This window comes from Chinchilla lanigera, unplaced genomic scaffold, assembly GCF_000276665.1.
Source record: "Chinchilla lanigera isolate Chin_1 unplaced genomic scaffold, ChiLan1.0 scaffold00003, whole genome shotgun sequence".
Classification (NCBI taxonomy): Eukaryota; Metazoa; Chordata; class Mammalia; order Rodentia; family Chinchillidae; genus Chinchilla; species Chinchilla lanigera.
In genome coordinates, this window is record NW_004955404.1 from 9,848,233 (window position 1) to 9,869,529 (window position 21,297).

At 40.6% G+C, this 21,297-nt stretch overlaps 1 protein-coding gene across 4 annotated transcripts in view; it reads left to right on the forward strand.

Moving 5' to 3' along the window:
* Positions 1-21,297, forward strand: part of Nalcn (sodium leak channel, non selective) — a 291,122-nt gene that overhangs the window by 244,666 nt on the left and 25,159 nt on the right. For all 4 annotated transcript variants that reach the window (XM_005374037.2, XM_013515982.1, XM_005374039.2 and 1 more), the window contains 10 exons: positions 360-451; positions 531-653; positions 2,790-2,846; positions 3,080-3,200; positions 3,296-3,427; positions 4,326-4,493; positions 6,218-6,322; positions 12,157-12,263; positions 18,502-18,622; positions 18,712-18,810. In XM_005374037.2, coding sequence (XP_005374094.1) covers positions 360-451; positions 531-653; positions 2,790-2,846; positions 3,080-3,200; positions 3,296-3,427; positions 4,326-4,493; positions 6,218-6,322; positions 12,157-12,263; positions 18,502-18,622; positions 18,712-18,810 — 1,125 coding nt within the window. The remainder of the gene's footprint in view (positions 1-359; positions 452-530; positions 654-2,789; positions 2,847-3,079; positions 3,201-3,295; positions 3,428-4,325; positions 4,494-6,217; positions 6,323-12,156; positions 12,264-18,501; positions 18,623-18,711; positions 18,811-21,297) is intronic.

Genomic DNA, 21,297 nt, shown 5'->3' on the forward strand with positions numbered 1-21,297 from the left:
GAGGAGGCACTATACTGTTCTATAAGCTGACTTCCTATTGCAAGGCATTTGACAGCGGCATTCACCATATTTTTGATCACATCTTGTAAGGACACTCAAGAAGAAGGACTCCAGAACTGCTGTAGAAAGTGACAAGAATGATGGAATAAGTGTGTTCACACAAGAAGGAGTACTTTGAGGGGGATTGATGGCAATGTTTCTTTTAGTGTAATAATTTTTTAATTTAAACCTTCACTATACGTTTTGATCACACCACACGTATGTATGCATGTATATTAAGTTCAACTTTCTAAAATAGTGATATTCTGGCCTTCAAGAAATCTCCCATTGTCATATGCCTCCTTTTCACTTATTTCTAGCATTCCAATACAGTGAGGTACAGAAATGCACAAAGAGAAGACAGCGAAATAAAGATGATTCAGGAGAAAAAGGAGCAAGCAGAAATGAAAAGGTACGGGCACCGCAGGGTCTGTGGCTCTCGCATTGGGGTGGCAGACTTGGCCTGACGCTTGGCAAATGTCCCTTTCAAGGAAAGTCCAGGAGGAGGAACTGAGAGAGAACCATCCCTACTTCGACAAGCCTCTCTTCATAGTCGGGCGGGAGCACAGGTTCAGAAACTTCTGCAGGGTGGTGGTCCGAGCTCGCTTCAATGCGTAAGTGTACTCTGTTCAGCCTCGTGTTTGACCTGAGTTGTGCAAGCAGCAGGGGTTTGTCGCAGAAAAAAGAATCCCATCATCCTAACGGGGTCATGAAATAAACTGTGGGCTAATGAACCACACTGCTCCTCTTTGCGAGCGCCTGACCAGGGCAAAACAAAGGTTGCGAATAGTTCATGTTTGTAGAAAACTCACACTGACAAAGCCCCTGGATGGCCAGTTTTATCTGTGCATTTTCATGGTTGCCTGATATGTTCATATCCGTGGTACGGATTCCATGCTTTCTTCTGAAAATACTAAAACCAAGGGAGCCTAATGACATAGAGAATGTCATTGTCCATTTCTTCTGTCAGACTTGTGTTTCTTTGTGAGCAAAATACCCCACTTGATCTATTCTAGAATAATGTGAAGTAGAAGGAAAGTTGACCAGTGCTTCCACTACCAGCTTTTATGAGAAGAAAACCCCCCAGCCAGTGTCTCTGCCCCACCAAGGTGGGAGGAACGAGGAAGAAAATATCAGTAGGGTAAACTGGATGACCACGTATTTGTGGAGACCTCAACCAAATGGATGAAATGAATTTTGTCAAGTGTAACTTTAATATCCTGCAGACATTAAGACTCTCAGAGCTTCCCATCTTTCCCTTATATAATTGGGCCTTCTCTGATGCCATCTTTTAAGTAAATTCATCTCCTTTGTGGATAATTTGTTATTGGCTGAATTGCTCCCCCAATATCCATACTCTTAACTTTTTTGGTGGAGGGACAGGGTCTCACTACGCAGGTTGGCCTTGGACTTACTACGTACGTAGTCCAGGCTGGCCTTGAACTTGCTGTGATCTCCCTCCCTCCCCTGTGCTAGGATTAAAGGCACGAGCCACCACACCCTGCTCCATACATTTAGCTTTAAATAGATAATTAAATTAAAATGAGGTCATTAGGGTGAGCTGTGATCCAGCATAACTAGTTTCCTTGTAAGAAGAGGATGTTCAGAAGTTTGGAATCAGACACATAGACTTGGTGAAGACGGGCAGAGGGAGACAACTATCTACAAGGGAAGGGGACAACCTTGGGACAGATCCTGCCCTCACACCCCCAGAAGAAGCCATCCTTCTGACACCTTGGTCTGGGACCCTCAGTCTCTAGAATTATGAGAAAATAAATATCGTTTGCTTGGACCAACCAGGAATCCATCCTCCTTCTCCTAACATCGCAGCTGGAGGAGACCCAGGGCTGCTCGGTATCCTTTGAGCCCTCTCTTCCTACCAAGGCAGCCTTTTGAATCTGCAGATGCTGAGGGCTCTGCTCAGGAACCCCAGCTAGTGTGTGGTTCCCTCCTCACTGCTGATCTGTGATTCTTTCTGCCATTCTCAACCTGCACAATTTAAAGCACCTGAGTGATAATCATTAAAAACTTCCCCGAGTTTCCACAAAGTACAGGAAAAAGATGGCAATTTAGAACCTGATTGGATCAGTGTCAGCGCAGGTTTTCATCTTGAATTCTGTTATCTGCCTACACGTTAGCACCTAACTGCCAATTCCCCACCTCATTTAGCGTGGTGTAATTCTCCTTTTGTCAGCTGAATAGACTGGTGAAGACCTTATTGTAATTGGGAATGCAGGCAAAGCCTGTCAGGCCTCACTAAGTAAGCACACAGGCTTCCTGAAAGTAAAAGTTGTAAGTCCCCCTTTGAGGAAAGTCTATATAAATTATCTGGCAAGACCACATGCAGGCAGAATGCTAATGAACAGAGTATCCAACTAAACACTTATGAAGGATATCCTTCTACATCCTTGAGGGCAAAGATTTTAAATGAGTGTTTTTAAATAGAAGTCAAAATTTGATTTTGTAACACCCATGTCAAGAATTTTTGAATGGAGCCTTGAATCCTAACATGAAGTATTTTGAGAAGTAGAATACTTTCCATAAGCATCAACTGTAAATTCTTTTTGATTTTTCTTTTACCCAATGTCTTTTGCCTTCCAAAGTCACATCACTACCATATTTTATAATGGGCATTTTATAGAGGACCTAAAGGAGATTTTAGGCAGATGAGGGTTTTGCAAATACTTTACTGCCAAATTGTCACATGCCTGCTTTGTTGCAGAATTTCATATGCTTATTCTCTTTTACAGATCTAAAACAGACCCTGTCACAGGAGCTGTGAAAAACACAAAGTATCATCAACTGTAGTAAGCACTATAAACTCTTTTTCTTCACACACCTTTGAAGTATTTGTGTGCTGTTTTATGCCACCTAAAAATGTAAAAATTCCCTTTTATTTTCTTAATGTCATACTACGAAGTAGATAACTTGGGACTCATTTTTTTGAAATACTGGTCATGTTGAAAAAATCACCATCTCTGACTCCTAGCAGTCTATCCTGAAGCATTTGTGTGCCTCAATTTTGCTTGGTCTTTGGCAGTGATTTGCTGGGATTGGTCACTTACCTGGACTGGGTCATGATCATCGTAACCATCTGCTCCTGCATTTCCATGATGTTTGAATCTCCCTTCCGAAGAGTCATGCATGCACCTACTTTGCAGGTACTGCTGCTAAATCTCAGCTCCCAGCTAGGTGGTAAAACACTGACCTGCAATTTTTCCATCCACTGTGACCAAACTGCCTTTGCCCTTTTCAGATTGCTGAGTATGTGTTTGTGATATTCATGAGCATTGAGCTTAATCTGAAGATTATGGCAGATGGCTTATTTTTCACTCCAACTGCTGTCATCAGGGACTTTGGTGGAGTAATGGACATATTTATTTACCTTGTAAGTCTTTGGTTATTTCCTAAATGTAAAAATGGAATGGTTTTGTAAAATCTCCTGAATCACTTGGTGTAAGAGTAAGATACATGAGGTCTATTGCCACAATTGCAGTCTTAAATGGGTTCCATCGTAGTCTATTATATGCAAATAAGGGACGTACATGTAAAATCTAAATGAAAATTATAAAGTATCCATGGGTAATTGTTCAAGCACATCAGCTGCAATTTTATATATGAATATGACCTGCATGAATAAAATTAAAAATAACAAAATTAGTTTGCATCTCACATTTCTTGCATGTCCTGATACAAAAAGTTTGAATCATATGTCATGTTATTGATTAATGAGCATGTTGTTATTAAAAGCAAACTGAAGTCTTTGTGGTTGGACCCCTCTCCTGATTCCAACACACACAATACCTTACTATCTCAATTGCTTATTCAAGTGTTCAGTTCAACTACACAGAAACCACAAGAGTAGACTCAAAGAAATTTTTTCTACCTATGCAAAAAAGGCATGAAGTCAGTGACTTGGCAGGCGCAAAGGGAAATGTGATTAGTAACAGGTAGCATGTTGCTGATAATTAATAAAATAATACAGAACTTGATAAAAAGTCATTCTAATCATGGTACATGCAATACAATACAGTAAGGTAAAAAGAATGGAAAGCATTGGGGTACACAGACAGAGAATGGGCACCCCCATTTCATTCCGACTGACACGAGACTACTTTCCTCGGAGGTCTCTAACAGGTCCAGATTTGATTCATTGTTTAGTTACACTGTTTATCCCACGTAGTGCATGGACTCCCTGCTAAATGAGAAGCTATGGCCAGTTGGCTGTCAGAACATTGTAAATGAAAAACTGCATAAACTGCAGAGACTGTCTTTTCTGTCCCTAGGTGAGCTTGATATTTCTTTGTTGGATGCCTCAAAATGTGCCTGCTGAATCAGGAGCTCAGCTCCTAATGGTTCTCCGCTGCCTGAGGCCCCTGCGAATATTCAAACTGGTGCCCCAGATGAGGAAGGTTGTTCGAGAACTTTTCAGTGGCTTCAAGGAAATCTTCTTGGTATGTAAGAACTGCCCTTTGCTTCCGGTTCACCACAGTCGGACTGGGGAGCTGAGGGAGTCTTGCTGGTCAAGGTCAAATCTACCTTTGTATGTATCCCCAGAGGGTTATCTTATCCACGCAACCACTAAACATAGCACACAGGCAGCAGCTTCATCCCTGGGGGCTTCGGGCTTATCAGTTTATTTGATTTAATGAACATGAACTAAGGAAAAGCACTCTGGAAAACACAGTGAGTGGTGAATCCGAAGAGGTAGTATCCACTTTTTTCTTTCTTCATTTGAACTTCTACACTGAGTTTCAATTTCCTCATCTAGAGATTAAGGATAAGAGAGGTTTCATGTATGTCTCCTTCCCAAACAGGAATAGGAATTAACATGCGGGCTCATCATCCTACCCTCTGTGTCCTTTTACATATACGGTTTAGAATTCATTTCTAGATCTTGGGATTGTTAATATAAAACAACTTGAAAGGTAGAAGCATAGGTAAACCCTACTTAAGCAACTTCAACATGCAGCAGAGAATGCTTCTAAATGCAATACAAGGGAATAACGCTCTTTTTAGTTGGAGCAACATTTCAAGGTCTTCTACAAAAACGGCTTGAGATAAAACAAAGAGTAAAAGCTCATTGCTGTCAATCTGTTCCTGAAGGATCTTGGCTTTCTGAAAGAGTGATCAGAGGTTCTTTTGGTCAGGAATGAGTTTTGTATGTGCGTGAAAAACATGAATTGATTTACATGAGCTTGTTTTTAATCTTGCTCTCTACAAACACCCACAGCTAGACATTAGCTGTAGTTGTAGTTGATGTGTAGGCATTCTAGGCATAAACTGTGATATTATTAGAGACATACAGTTGCTAATATCTATATATATTTTAATGTGTTTAAAAGTCCTCATTTTCCTTACCTAAAACCACAAAACTGGCCTTTCACACAGCTGGAAGAGAAGGAAAATAGACTTTCTCCTCACAGTTCATGTATGATACTCTTTGGACCCCTGACGGAGATTACAAGGGTTAGTTGAATCTTCCTCCCGCTGTGTCTGTGTAATTTTAGAATACTTAGGGTACCTATTTAGGTTATTCAGCCAGTGTGGTTAGGGTTTGATCTGGATTTTGCTCGCTGCCACTTTCCTCTGCTGACACCGGAGTATTCAGCCAGCAGAGGGTGCTCGAGCTCATTAGGACCGAATTCTCCCGGTCCAGGGCAGCAGCACAGGCTCCCGCTACGCAGCAGGCTCACAGGAAAGCAAAGCCACTGGCCCTAATTACGCTCTTCTAATCAGGACAGGATCCATTCTGAGAAAATCAGGCACAGTATAATTATCTAAGTGTTCTTCCTTCATTCCGTTAAGTACAATAAAGCAAAGGGTAGCTCTCAAACATCAGAAAAATTCAAATCATATAAAAATACCTTTAGCACACTTTCTGTTTTCAAATTTTTTATTAATATACATTTGCAAGATATATTAATTACATTCATGTTGGGATGCTGGTACACATACGTATCACATCCATTTTTATTTTTAAAAATGCACGTTTGTTTATCCATTTGACATTTCATTAAGCCTGATTGAATAACCTATAGTGACTTAAAAGATATTATTTAAAAAACCACAGATTTTATATAATGTGATCTAGGAAGGGGTGTTTATATCACATTGTAAACCAAAACTAATGTGTAATTTTTATCAAGCAGTTTAACATTTCATCATTTTCTTTCAGGTCTCTATTCTTTTGCTGACATTAATGCTTGTTTTTGCAAGCTTTGGAGTTCAGCTTTTTGCTGGAAAACTAGCCAAGTGCAATGACCCTAACATTATCAGAAGGGTAAGATGCTCCTGTCTGTCCTTTGAAATAAAAATTAAAGTAGTTTGCCTTTCCTTGGAAAACATGTGGGACCGGTGGCCGCTGAGGTTACTTTGAAATCTTGATAAAAATCGAAGCGTTCTCTTCCCACGAACTCCTTTGCGCTTCTTTCAATATGATGTTTCTCTAGCAGAGATTTATGATTAAAGCACAGCTTGGAGAATCCCACGCCTTCCTCTATTCCTGTTCTGATTTACAGCTGATGTCTTAGGCATAGTCACTCAAGATTCCAGCTACTTACAGCCAAGAGCCTCAGAAACTTTCTTTCAGACCTTACCTAACTCCATCCTACCCCTGTTTTTTTATTAGTAGTAGCAATAGTACATGTTTTTGATACATAAGGGATACAGCGCATGCTGGAGTGTCAGTACACGTACATAGAGCATGTTAATCTTTTTTAGCTCCCTTTTGCCTCCGCCTCCCTCCTCCCTCTATCTCTGTATCCCTTTCCATTTGCAAAAGGTCTATCTCGCCATTTCCTGTTATCTGTCTTTTATTTTGCTTTTAAAATCATTTGTATTTTCTTTTTCTCATGTAAGAGAAACCATGTGATATTTAAGTTTATGTGTCTAATTTATTTCATTTAGCATTGTGTCTCAAAATGCATAAATTTTCCTCCACAGAACTCACATTTACCCTTCTTTAGGGCTGAGCAGTATCCACTGTGTATAGTTCCTCTATCCCTTCATCTGTTGCCCATCCTGCCTCTGTTGTCACATAAGACTCATCAGCACACAACCCCCTGCCCAAATGTACAAGAGCAAAGCGTGGCTTTTACACCCCTTTTGTACTCCTTTCCCTCTCCGTATCTCCCCCACTAGAAAGCAGGGCTTTGACATTAGCTGCCAAGCCTTCCTCTTTAGAACCCTCAAAAGGACCCAAGCTTGGACACCTTCCCCACAGAATGTCTCTTCATTTTGCTTGTCCCGTGAAGAGGCAGTTCAGTTCAGTAACTTGCGTGATCAAACACACCCATTGCCTCTTGGTAAGTTGGACAGCTCCCCCTCAACTGGCCCATCAGGGGCTCAGGTGCCGTCGGTTGGTGAATCTACCCTTTGCTGTGTCTTCGGGGCTGGCAGATAAGAGCAGAGAGTGGCTGCGTCACAAAGAGCCACGGGTTAAGCCTGCAAGAGGCACAGACAGCTTCGACCCATGTGCCCTGGTGAGATTGTAGCCCCGCTGTGCCGGAAAGAAGGCTGGGAATGAGGTTCAGAACTGTTCCCTGGAGAAAAGGGGGACAGGGTTTGGCTAACAAATGATCTCTACTGTACCGTCCCCGGTGGCCCATTCCCATGAGCTTCTTCTCTGCATTATAAATAGATAACTGGCGTCTGCCAAGTACTGCTAATGTTAAACCAGCAAAATTATTTCCTCATCCTTCCAGTTAAAATAAAACCTCAGTTCACTTGAAGAGTGCTTCTCCAGGAGGCCTGATAAAGCTGAGCTATGCTATATATTTCTAGAAAATATGGCTAATATGCATTTTATATTATAAGAATTGTTCATTCTGTCATTATTGTAAACTACAGAAAAATACCTTAGTCCAGTCAAAATACAACATAAATTAGATTAATCTGAGGACTTTAGGAAGTATCAGTCTGGGAGATATTCTAGAAATCCCATCAACATGAGAATATATAACAAGGAACATGGTATGAAGGTCATGATGCACCCAGTTAGCAAATGAAGGAACAAATAAAGATCTGGTGCATTAGTTTCCAAGCTTCGGAAAGGAACAAGGTTATTTTCGATTCACACTAAATAGAAGCCAGAGGATAATAACAACATTTCAGCATGAAGCCTGCCAGGCACCCTGGATGACTCAGTCTATTAATGATGGCCTAGGCGCGTGGTGACGTTACATTATATGCTCACACCAGGCCTGTGCTGAAGATTGAGGGTTTGTGTGGAGCGTGGAGTGCCCCCGGGAGGTGAGAAATAGCACACAGTGAAGCATTACCTCTTTTCTGGAGCAGTGAGGTCTGTGGATGGCCCAGGAGAAAAGCCAAGGAGAGAGTCATCCTATAGAATGCCAGCGTCAAGCTGGACCAATGAAACTGGCAGAGTGGAAAGTACTCTGTGTCCCTACATCTTTTCCAATCCCCGTGTAAGAGACCCCAGCCAAAATCATCACGTGAATGAAAGATGCATCAACTCTACCTCTGAGTGTTGGTCCATCCTTCTAAATGAAGAGACAAACTTGCAGGTAAAGGGAAACTAGACACACCAACATTTGATCATTCAACTCACATTTAAAGACAGAGCTTTGATTATTAGGATATGTTTCCCATTTTGGAGAACACATTATTTTCTCACAGTTGCGCAAACACTTGCTTCCTCTGCTGCTTTTCTTAAAACCTGACAGCAGACGTCTCAAGATAAATATAGACAGAGATGTGGAGTCCAGAGCTCACTCACCAAGCCCTGTAAGCAAAGCCTGAGGGTGCTTTTTGACAAATACTTGTTAAATGTCTGAGGCACCATAATAGATGTAATGAAGTGAGTGCTAGAAAACCAATGATGTCACTGTCTGCTTTACAACACTTTCTGTCCAGTCAGAATGTGTGTTCCATGTTCCATCAGCTGTAATACAGAGGCAGCTGTTATGGGCAGCAGACATAATGTACTATCTGATTTCAGTATGGGACATTGTGCGGTCGTGCGGTACTGCCCTGGGATGGCAGCGGGGAGGACGGAGAGCTCCCCCTGCTGAGATGAGCAGGACCCCCCCTCCTAAGCCAAGAAGTAGAACACTAAAAGAAAGACAGCAGGGTGCAAAAAGGCATGTTGGTGCAAGTGCAGGAAGCAAGTTAAGAAGAGGACATGAGACAGAATTAGAGCTTGCACGTTAGCACCCCACTTTAGTCTGGTCACCCCAGCCCTCGGAATCCATGTCATCCTCCTAACACTTCTTGCACAGTGATATTCCTAAGACATTAGCTGATTTAGGTAAAGTATCTAACCCAGTCTCCAGGAGCCAGTGCTACCCTCCATTTCCCTCCCATACGGACAAGAACAGAGAAACAAGGCCAGAAATGCAAGTTAGGGAGAAATCCTCAAGATCACAAATGCCAGACAGTGGGGTCTGGAATTTCTCTGAGGAGCGAGCAGAAGGCATTTAAAGGTTTATAAGAAAAGGAGTCAGATTCTTTTAAGTGCTCACAGAGGACAAAATATTATTTTTGTCACCCATATTTAATTAACAAGTAAAATAGGTGTAAAATTGTCAACTAACTTGTCATAGGTCACCTACCTCGTAGTGCAAAAGGTGGAATTCTGCCCAGGAAGCCTGGCCTCATGTGCCATGCTTTTAGCCAGGATACCAGGCTGCCTCAGGCAGTTGAAGGTGGGTGCAGGTGGGCTCAGACAGGCCAGGTACATCAAGGTGCCTCTATATGATACCCACAGTGGAACCCCTTAGAATAATGTTGGCAATGTTCGTAACCTCGGTATGGTTACAAAAAATGACTGCAATATGGTTTTAACTTTAATAAGTATGGAAATATAAAAGTTCTATGACCTCATATAGTGTAGGGAGAAAAATGAAAGAGATATACCAAACTATGAATTGCATTTATTTCTGGATAACTGTAGGTAAATTTCCCTTCCTTTAACTTGTCATGCTTGATGTAAAGATATGTTATTTATGTCAAAAGAGTTTTGTTTTAAAGAATTCTATTGGTAATCCTGAAGGAAGTGGTGTTGTCATTAATTAAATTAGAATGAAGCCATGGACCATGAGGTATAAGGAAGAGCAAGACAACTGTTGATCCTGATAGCTGATGGTTTGTGGTCCATGGGAAGAAATGAGGAAGCCAAAGTCAGGCATGGTAGTATGGGTCTGTAATCCCATGACTCTGGGAGGCTGAGGCAGGAGGATCCCATGCCTAGCCTGGGCAACTTAGTAGTTTAGTAAGACCCCGTCTTGAAAGAAAGAAAAAAAGAAAGAAAGAAATGATAGAGAGATAGAAAGATGGAGATAGAGAGATAGAGAAGCAAGAGAAAGAAAAAGACAGAGGGGGGAAAGAAATAGGGATACCAAAAAGAGATGAGTTCTAAAGTCAAAAAGGACTTTAAACAAGTTGAGCTCCTGTTGAAATATTCAAGTATCAAGAATTTTATCTTATATACTTTTAACTCAGAATAAATCGGTTTAGGCTCAAAGTACAATCACCTGAGTGTTGAAGTAATGTAATGAAGTAATGTAATGAAGTAAATATACTTCATGTTTCCAGCAAAATACTGGAAACAAAACAAAAGGAAGAAGCAACAAAAAATCAGTGAAAATTGCTATGGATGTTTTATTTTTTAAAAAAATATTTTCAAAGCAGCTTTACTGAAAGGTAATTCACATGCTATAAAATGCACCCCCTTCGAGTGTGCAGTTTAGCAATTTTAACACATCCACGGCTGCACAACCATCACAATGGCCACTTGTTGAATGACATTTGTGTCATTGCAAAAAGACCCTTGTATCTTAAAACTGTCACCCCTATCTTTTTATCCTTCTGTCCACCTCCACTCCTAAATGACTACTGATCCATTTTTTTATCTCTGTGGAGTTCCTTGTTCTGTACTCTCATACCAATGGGATCATATACTATATGGTCTTCTGTGATTGGCTTTCCTCACTTGCATATTTCCCAGGGTCATCTGTGTGTAGCATGTATCAAAACTTCATCCCTTTCTGTGCCTAACTAAGATTCTACTTTATGAATATAACACATCTTGTTTATTTGTCCAGTGATGGACAGATGAGTTGCTTCCACTTTCTGTCTCTTATAAATATTGCCAATGTAAACATTCAGGTACAAGTTTCTTTACCAGCCTGCATTTTCAATCCTCTTGGGTGGAGAGATACCTAGGAGTGGAATCACTGGATCATAGGGTATAATAATCCATATTCCATTGCTGTAGCAAAATACTGGAAGCTGGTTACCTAATTTTAAAAGAGATTTATTAGCTCACCATCTTGGAGGTTGAGATGCTGAGATTGGCAGCCATATCTCTTCTACCTTTGGTTAGGGCCTCTTGACTACATCACATAATGGCAGATGACATCATGGTGGGAACCCATGCAAGAGAGAGAAAGAGATCACATGGTCAAACAGGAAGTGAGAAAGATGGGGGTGGGCCAGTTTTGCTCTTTTGTAACCACCCTCTTTCATGGGATCTGACTCTGAGAGACCAGCATTTGTCATATTAGACAGCAGTGACTTCAGTGACTTGCTCACCTTCCATGAGGTCCCTCCTCTCACACCAGCACACAAAGACCAAGATCCCAGTGCATGACCCTGAGGGCATGTTCAAACCATGACCAAGCCACAGCACGGGGCAACTCTATGCTTAGTCATTTGACAAACTGCACTGTTTTCCCCAACCTAACTACCCCAAATCAAATGAAGCATCCAAGTATGAGGGTGTCTGTCTCCCCAAATCCTTACCAGCTTGACTTTTTGATGATAGCCTTCTCAGTGAGGGTGAACTATTACTTCAGGATGGTTTTAATTTGCATGTTCCTACTGCTACAGGGCATCCTTTCATGTGCTTGTCAGTCACTTGTACGTCATCCTTGGAGTCAGTTACAGGGCCCACTTGCTCGTGTTTTCCACACCAGCTGCAACCTTCCTCTGTCTGAGTCTCTGTTACTGTGTGCTGGGTTGCTGTCCATGTTACTATTGCTGGGTTAAAAGCCTTCATTTTCTGTCTATGTAAGAAATGGTTGGTCTCTATTATCTTTTCTGAATTCACTTTCTGATCAGTTTCCCTTACCTCTCTTGTTTTTCCTACTTTAGGAAGACTGTAATGGCATATTCAGAATTAATGTAAGTGTGTCCAAGAACTTGAATTTAAAATTAAGACCTGGAGAGAAGAAACCTGGATTTTGGGTTCCCCGGGTTTGGTAAGCATATCAGAAAAGTATCCTGAAGGGTGCTTTGTTTGTCAGGGATTTTAATCGATACAATATGGCATGAAATTAGAAGTAATTCTGCTGGAGATGTTAAATGATTCTGAGTAATACAGGAAAAAGCACTGGAGTACAACAAGATACAAAAATAAGATCATTAAAAGTGCAAGTGATAGACCAGATTCCACACTGCTTTGTGAAACTAATGAAATATTGCCACAATATTTTCCGTATACTTCAAAAATACATATCTGGGCACAAATGGCTTTAAAAATTAATGAGGCTTAAAAAAACAAAGATTTTCTAGGATATGAAAGCTAAATTCCCTCTGAATTTATGTCTTTAGGGAAGAATCTGCTGTCCTTACAATAGTTGTACAGAACCTTTAATCATAAAGCTATTTCCATTTTTAAAAAAAAAAAAACCCACTTGCATTGACATATTTCCATGATTGAAACACTGGAGAGAAATAATCAATAACACAGTTGATTATATCTCATTCTGTCTTTGAAATTCATTTTTCTTGAAAATGACTTTTCAAAGCATTTGTGTCAAAGGTAGAAATACCTAGCACCTGCTTTCTCATCTACTTTATTAATGAATGGAATCTCTCTGCTTCGCTGATGAACTACTGTTCTGTTAACTTCATTTGTGCTTTTAATTACCTTTTTAAGACTTTTTACCTATTCTTAGAATACAATTGAGCCACAGAATCTCTGCTTTTTTCACAACTGACATTCTCTTCCAAATGTCAATAGCGTTTCACTCAGCTGTAACTTACTATTCATTGTCACTTTACTTTGGCATTTCTTACTATGAAATTCATTTTTATAAACAATTCAAGATAATTATGTTGGTTTTGGTTAAGTACCCAAGAACTGTGGAAAAAGATTAATTTTGGATGTGGGGCTTCAGCATGGACAAAGACCATGACCCACAGAGAGACACTCATTCTAGTGTGTGCTAGAAAAGCATTCTAATTTACATTAAAATAAAAAAAATTAAAGAAGCATAAAAAGTTTATTTTGTGACATGAAAATTCATTACACAATATATAAATAGCTTATTTATATCAGAGCATAAAATGGGATTTATTTCTCCACTGTTTTAAGATTTGGGCTAAAGCCTCAAAGCTGTTTCTAATAGGAAATAAAGTGTCTTTGCATCCTAAAGACAGAGGCTAGACTAAGCCAGCAGAACTTACTAAGACAGTATCAGCCTCCATCACCCAGCTCTAAAAAGTCTGCATTCAAACATAGCACCCTACCATTAAATGAAGTCAGGAGTAGAGGGTGCTGTGTCATTTCCCCTCCCTTCACTGTGGAGAAAGGTCAAGGTGTCCTAGCTCACTGAGATCCCACAAGAGAATCACTGAGAACCAAAGCTTGGAGAGTATATTACTCAGCTTTCCCTTTGCTGGGACACAGTATCCTACACCAGCAATACAGGAAGAGAGGTACAACTTAATCTGGTTCACAGTTGTGGGGACTTGGTCCATGGTTGGCTGGCTCCCAGGCAGAAGCACTGTGGTGGAAGGCTATGGTGGTAGAAAGCTACTCACCAGATATCAGCCAGGAAGCAGATGGGAAAAGCCAGGAAGGGAGATAGATGCTCCAAAAGCATCCCAAGAGTGGCACACCTCTTCCAACCCGACCCCAACTCCCAATAGCACATTTAGGTGTGAACTCTCAGTGGATCGATCCATTGATGAGTACAGCACCCCCATGGTCCTATCACCCTTTAAAAGCTTCACCTCTGAATGCAAGTGACTTTGAGAAGACAGTTTAGATCTATACCCTAACAGTGAGGCAAGAAGAGAGTCTCTTGTGGGCAAACTGCACTTCACCACCTGGCAGAGCAAAGGTGTCTGCTCACAGAGGGTTATGCAGTCATTATCTATAATCACCTGCTCTGGGCCACTTTGTGTGGACACATTCTGCAGAAAACTGTGTGGTGGGGAGAAGGTACCACATCACAGAGGCCCAGAGTGTGTTTCCAGGAGTGAGAGGCGAGATGCACTGAAAGACTTGCCACTCACAGGAGGCTCATGCCATGGGGCAGTCTTGTTCCATACTCAATGAGCTAAGAGACAATTTGAGGTACAGTAAGGCCAACAGCTCAGGCAACAGTTGCCAAGGGAAAGGTGCTCTGTTGCTCACAGTTCCGAGAGGACAGGGCACACCACACCCTGGGAGGTCACACGGGAAGGCACAGAGGGAAGGGGAGAACTGCAGGAAAAGGCTATTCTGTGGGAGGGAACAGAAAGGGAGGGCGATCCAGCTTAGGATTCTGTGGTGGGCTCTGGGACATAGCGGTTTTCCTAGTTGTCAGGCACCCCATTCTGGGGGACTAGAACAGGTGTGTAGTAGCCTAGAGCAGAAGTGGCAAACTGTGGCACCTGTGGACTTTAGGTTGGTTGCTTTGTATTTGAAAACCATACCCCAAGAAAAGGACTTTGATCTTGTGACTGACAACTGACCAGAAAGCTTTGAGACATCCTAAGATATCAAGAGAACTGGAATTTACTGGAAGGCAATGTTTAGAGAAAGCAAACCTGTCCCAAATTGTACCCTGTGGCATTCAACTTGTCCCATTAAATCAGTCACACGTGATCTTAAAACTCAAGTTTAGTTGAAATGCACTGTTTTATGTAAGTTATCACTAGGGCTTTCAAGTTCAATGACATTTTAAAAGCATAAGCAAATTGAAAGGCAACCCTTGGACATCACAATAATTGCTTCTGTGCATTTGTCCATGGTACTGTTCCTTGGGTTAGTTGTAGTGAAATAAAAATGCTCAGTCTAATAAATGTCAAACATAACTGTAACAATTCTTCCATTTTTCTTCTACAGTATCTAATCAAGACTTAGAAGCTGAAATTTCTATAATGTAATGTTGGCTACATTATAGTTTAAGAAAATAACATATCTGGGAATATTAAGAGGAAAGCTTTGGTAGTTATAATTAAGTTGCAAATATGCACTAATTCGGGGATAGTCTAGATTGTGTATTCTTTCCTCAAATGAATACATTCATTTCCTTCTAAATCACTCAGCTTTGATGAAATAAAAATCATCTCACTAAAAAGCATTAAACGCCACGTATTTTATATTATGCATAATAGGCAAAGTCTGGGATATAGGAAAATATCATAAATGAGAGAAAAAAATATTTAGTTTTATAATAAGTGTATTTACTGAGCATTTACAATTCACCAGCTATTATGCTTATCATTGATTCAGCCACAAATAAAGTAGAGTCCTTGCCCCTAACCTGACTGAAGTCTAGTGGAGAAAAGAAAATGAAATTACAAATAATTTTGTATAATATTCTAAAAGTTTTGATGCTATATCAGTGAACCCCTCACTTCACCGCTAGCTTACCCAAAGTTCATTTCCAGGTAATTTAAAGTTACATTATAATACATTCAAGGCAAAGAAAGATCCAGCTTTGTAGGGCCTAAGGTCCAAATAATTTGGAGCACCAGAGTCTGAAATGCAGTGCTTGCAAGGGAGGGATTCGGGACCGGTTCTGGAGATTTCTGGACAAGCTACTTCTTGTTTCCTACACTATGAGTGGTGCACACAGAAACCCTAACTCTCAACGCAGTAGGACCAGGCAGAAAAACGAGAGGTGAAGACGCATTGGCCAACTGTTGAAGGGTGGCCAATGGGAATTAAATAAGTAAAAGGAAGAAGGGTCCTGGCAGGTGGGTAGGAAGGACCAGGAGAGGTAAAATATTTCAAGTTGAAGGAACTCTACTGCCAGCTGTCAAAGTGAAAGGAATGTTGATTCCCCCGGGCATGGTGTCCTGTCATCCCAGCATTAGGGAAGCTGAGGCAAAGAGATGTCAAACTCAAGTCCAACCTGGGTGACTTTGTGAGACCCTGTCTCAAAATTTAAAAAATTTTAAGAGTGGGGCTGGACATATAGCTCAGTGCAGAGGTTCAACCCCCAGTGCCATACATTTCCTTTTAAGTTTCTGATTTCTGTAGGCAGATGACTGAGCTATGTAAGAGACTTACAATGCCCTTTTGGACAGTGCTCTTCCCTGTGTTTCTACATCCAAGGGCAGAACGTAGGTCACATCCTGCATGGACCCCCGACTTCCCCAGAAGAAGGGCTTTTTTATTGCAATCGTAGGGGTCCTGGAGCACAGGGTTATAAAAGATTGACAAAATCATAAGGTCAGAACCAATGTCTTAGCTTCCTGAATTAGATAGAAAGGATTATAATCTCCTAACAATTAACCAGAAAAGATGATATTTAAGCAGCCTTCCAGTTCAGGGAAGGACAGCATCTGAAATAACAGTAACCGATTGTGCTAGGGATTTGTTGCAGTCCTCTGTAATGGTAGATAAAATTTCAAATTTTCCAACTCTCCTAACATGAACAAAATATAAATAAATATCTTATGTAATTAAACAGCAGACAGTCTTACTTTTTAAAATGTAACATAGTCTTTCAATAATTTTAAGTTTATGATACTGCACTTTATTTTTCTCAGTTTAGTTTAAGAGTACATTTTTAATGTATCCTATCTTCTAAAGGATGTGAAATGTGAAAGTAGTTTAAGTTACTGCAAATTTAGCTGAAAAAGCACTTTTACATAAAGAAAAGGGATGAGTGAGAAAGTTTAACATCAGATCTGAGAGCTAGCTCATGTGGTTTTAAAAAGTCCTTATTCAAGCAAACTGCAGAACCTGAAGAAGACTTACAAATTCTGTCTACTACAGAAGGTATGAAATTTAGTTGAAACCCTCCCAAAGAAAAGCTGTTGGAAAACTCTAAACAAATATTCTTGTACTTTCATACAAAAAAAAATGTAAATCAGAATTCTAAAATTAGGATTTCCAATTCTATCTTTATTTTTTTTTTCTGAGACAGAGTCTCACTATATAGCCCTGACCACCCTTGGACTCATAGCAATCCTCCTGCCTCAGCCTTCCAAGTGCTAGAATCACAAGCAAATGCCGCCATGCCTGGTTCCATTCTTTTTTCAAGGAGATTTTTTCCAGTATATAAAAAACACCCTGGCAAATCAGCCTCAAACCCTTCAGAGCAAGTCAATTTCAGTTTTATGTTTTCTAATTAGATCCTGATCTAATCCATTTTAGCATTTAAAAGAAACCTTACAAAGGTATATCTCATGATTGCCTCCATAGTTTTAAAAATATAAGAAAGATGGCAGAAAAACACAACTAGATGATTTTCAGAGTGTTTCCTTTCCTGAGGATTAAATTTTGATGAATTATCTAGTAAGAAGAAAATGATTAAAATATAATGTAGATAGATATCCACAGTCAGGAGCTCAGTTTTTCATGACATTTCAGAAGAGTAGTGACAGTTCTCCTTTTTAGGGTGTGGTTCTCTAAGTCCTTTAATGATTTAAAAGAATCTCAAATAAGGAAGGAAACACTATATTCTTACAAAAGTTATCTGAGACCCATTACTACTGAAGAAGGTACAGCACAGGAGAAAGGATTACTTTTGTAATTGGGAAGAAAGAAGGATAAATGTGTAAAAAAAGCAACAAATGAGACATCTCTTTCCCCCAGGAAGATTAATAATAACAGGCCCGTGTGTGTCAGGAATGAGAAATCAACTGTGGTGTAGACAGCAAACTGCACTGGGCTTCACAGAAAGGTTTTATTGAGGCTGATGAGAGGTAAGGAGGGAAAATGCCCCTCCCAGGAGAGAGTAATTTAGAAACGGTGTGTACCGAGCACCCTCTTGCTTCTCCGTATGTCGCTACTGTACTACACAGTGTGCACACAATGACTCCAAGGGAAATAAAGTGACCAAACTACTCTTTTTTTACACTTTCTACCCTACCCCCAGAGAACTGCAATTTGTGCCGTGAGGTTTCTGATTATAAAACTGTTTTGAAATTCACATCCAGGATCCAACGCCTCTTTGAGCAAATCTCTATAACGGTCTTCCTGGTCCTTCGTGTCATCGGGACCAGGCAGGAAGGTTACAGAGCTGCTGGGGCTGGACCTAGAATTATTGAGCCTGTTGCTTTGAGTTGAAACATCTACCATTATCTAATGAACACTACAATAAATTGTGACACTGTAATGCACTCTTAGCACTCAGCCAACAAACGCCATGCAGCCCAGCCTCCCTGAGCTGCAGGCGCCCTTTGCCCATGGTGGGGAAGAGCCAGAGGTGCTTGGCACAGGGCACTTTGCATTGGGATTTCACAGAATATGCACTTTTTGAATTGCAGGGCGAATCCTCGGAATTTTAATTTCGACAATGTGGGAAATGCTATGCTGGCGTTGTTTGAAGTGCTCTCCTTGAAAGGCTGGGTAGAAGTGAGGGATGTTATTATTCATCGTGTGGGCCCGGTGAGTAAGCAAGCACAGGAAATCTTTTGAACGCTTCCAGAGCGGCTTGCATTTGCTTGGATGAATAACGATACTTTTCATTTACGCAGATCCATGGAATCTATATTCATGTGTTTGTATTCCTGGGTTGCATGATTGGACTGACCCTTTTTGTTGGAGTAGTTATTGCTAATTTCAATGAAAACAAGGTAAGAATTCTTGGCTTAAATAGCATAGGCTTTATTCTTTTCTAGCCTCTCACCTTGAGCACTTTTTTTTTTCCATACACTGCGTGAAGTCACATTAATGTGCCTGGTGTAAATAATCCACATAACTGTCTTACAAGCTACCTCATTGCTGCCTTTCAGGTGCACTATTTAGAAGTACAATTCTCTGACTAAATTTCCCCTTTTGGTAATGGTGATATTAATTCAGCAGCAACTGAGCAGCGCATCTCCTATTGTTCAGATTGAAAGGATGTTCAGCAAGTTATTAAAATACAATAGCTGAAAGCGATGCGCTGATTGTAGGTAATATTACTTTCACAAAATGTAAATTGCATGCTTCTTTGTAACTCAGTAGGTAAACTCGGAATTTAGACTGGGTTAGGAGGTGCCATGCAAAATTTTGAATCCTAATTCATAGAATAAAAAGAACATTTTCTAATTTTATATAAACTTGACATACTCCACAAACTCAAGAAGCATGCTGAGTTTGTAACAGCTCTAATGATCCACACAGGACTCACAAACAAGAGGGCAGCAGTGTATCTTCTTGAGCTACAGAGACTTTAGGAAGGAACATTCTCTTGGGCCTCCTTGGAGTGCCCCTGTTCTGGGTATAGTAGATAAACTGTGCTATGAAATAACATACGGAACCGTAATAACTGAAATACATACTTTTTTGAGGACTTACTATGTACGAAGGTTTTACACACACTGCTATCAATTCTCACAACTTTAAAATGCACAGTAGACGAAAATCAGTAACTTGCCTAGGGTTCATAAGGAGTAAAACATTAGGGTTAGAATTCAGAATTAGTACCTATTACTGTAAGGTCTGTCTCTTCAAATGCAAAAGTGTTAGAACCTCTACTGGGGCGCTGGCTTCGCCTGCCAACCTCCATGCTGTTCGGTGTTATTCATGGCTGGAGCTTATTCCCATGCGTTCACATCAGAGCTCTTTGGCTGGTGGCTGCATGTGGCACTGTATCATTCACTGTCCCCAGGCTCAACGTGTGTGGTAGCAGTTACTCAGTCAATTGCCATCTTTGATGTGTGCCTAATGAGTGCATCACTTCATCTAGGCTTTCAAAGAACGCAATTTAAAAATCTCCCCCTTGGGGCCCCAACCTTACTCCTACCCATAGAAACATGGAATCGTAGAAAGAACGCTAGTGACTGCACGGCCCGGCCCCTCTATTTTACTCCCCAACACGTTCATAAATGAGATTCTCTAAGCCCTACAGTGTGTTCAGTTTCATAGCAAGCAGAAAGAGGAAGATGGGTCTTTTCAGAGGCCTTTGAGCCGTGAGGTAGAGCAGACACTGGGAGTTTCAGAGCCTGAGAAGAAGCCGATCAGTCCGGGAATGGAGAGTGCAGGTATTGCTGGCTCAGGACACCATGCAGGGATCTTGAGTGGGCTTCTGACTGCAGGAGAATCAGGGTCGGTAGCAGCTCACATAAATAGAACAACATAAAATGGTCTCTGACTGGAAACAAAGGTACAGTTAACTGCAAGTCTTCACAGTGCAGAAATGACTGTGTAAGCTGAATTACAAAGGAACGCCCCTTGTTATTCTTGTTCCAAAAGAGGCAACAAGGGCTGCCTGTTGGGGAAGGTTGTGTGTCCACCAAACGGGCACTGAGACAAAGGGGGAAATTAGAAGTCATTTTGCCAGACATTACAAGCCAGCTTAGTCAATTAGAGATGTACATTTCTTAATTATGTGAACCTTTTAGAAAAAGAAAACTTTTTCGCAAGTTTTTGAGACAGTAACACAGGAGCAGCTATACAGTGGCTTTTATTCCTTTATTATTCAGTCGTTCCACAGACTTATTTGAGCACACACTTAACGGCAGGGAGTGCTGCTGGTCCTGAGGACCTGAAAAGCTAACCTGGAGCATGTAGAGATTGCTGCCCTCCTGGAGCACACACCCTAATGGTCTTGGCCCAAGGATTTAGAAGTAGATTTCCAAATAGAGAGGCAATAGAGAGACAAATGCATGGGAAAGAAGATAAGCTTTAGAGGCAAGGTTTTCAGAATTCAAAACTCTGCAAAATGAGGTCTTTCTTAGAAAATGGAAGCCTCTTTACAAAGCTTGGCGTCTATGCCAGTAATATGGGTTTTTTCTGATTTCCTTACCATGAGATGTATTTAATACACTTAATTTGATGAGAACATTTTTTACATTAATTATTAGATGATACTTTCATGTTTATTTTTCTTTTATTTTTATTCTTTAGAGTTGACTTTTCCTTGATTTGTATAACAAAGGAATAATATTATGGTTTAAGGTGTCTAGAGAATAAATATTTGTTTGCAGTTAGTAAGGGGTTTTACAATACTAATGTAAGGAAAAAATCACTGAAGACAAATACTACCATTAAGAATAAATGGTGTAATTTAATAATGACAAAAGAAATTCATCACCAGAAGATAGAGAATTTTTGTATCTCACACTATACACAGCAAG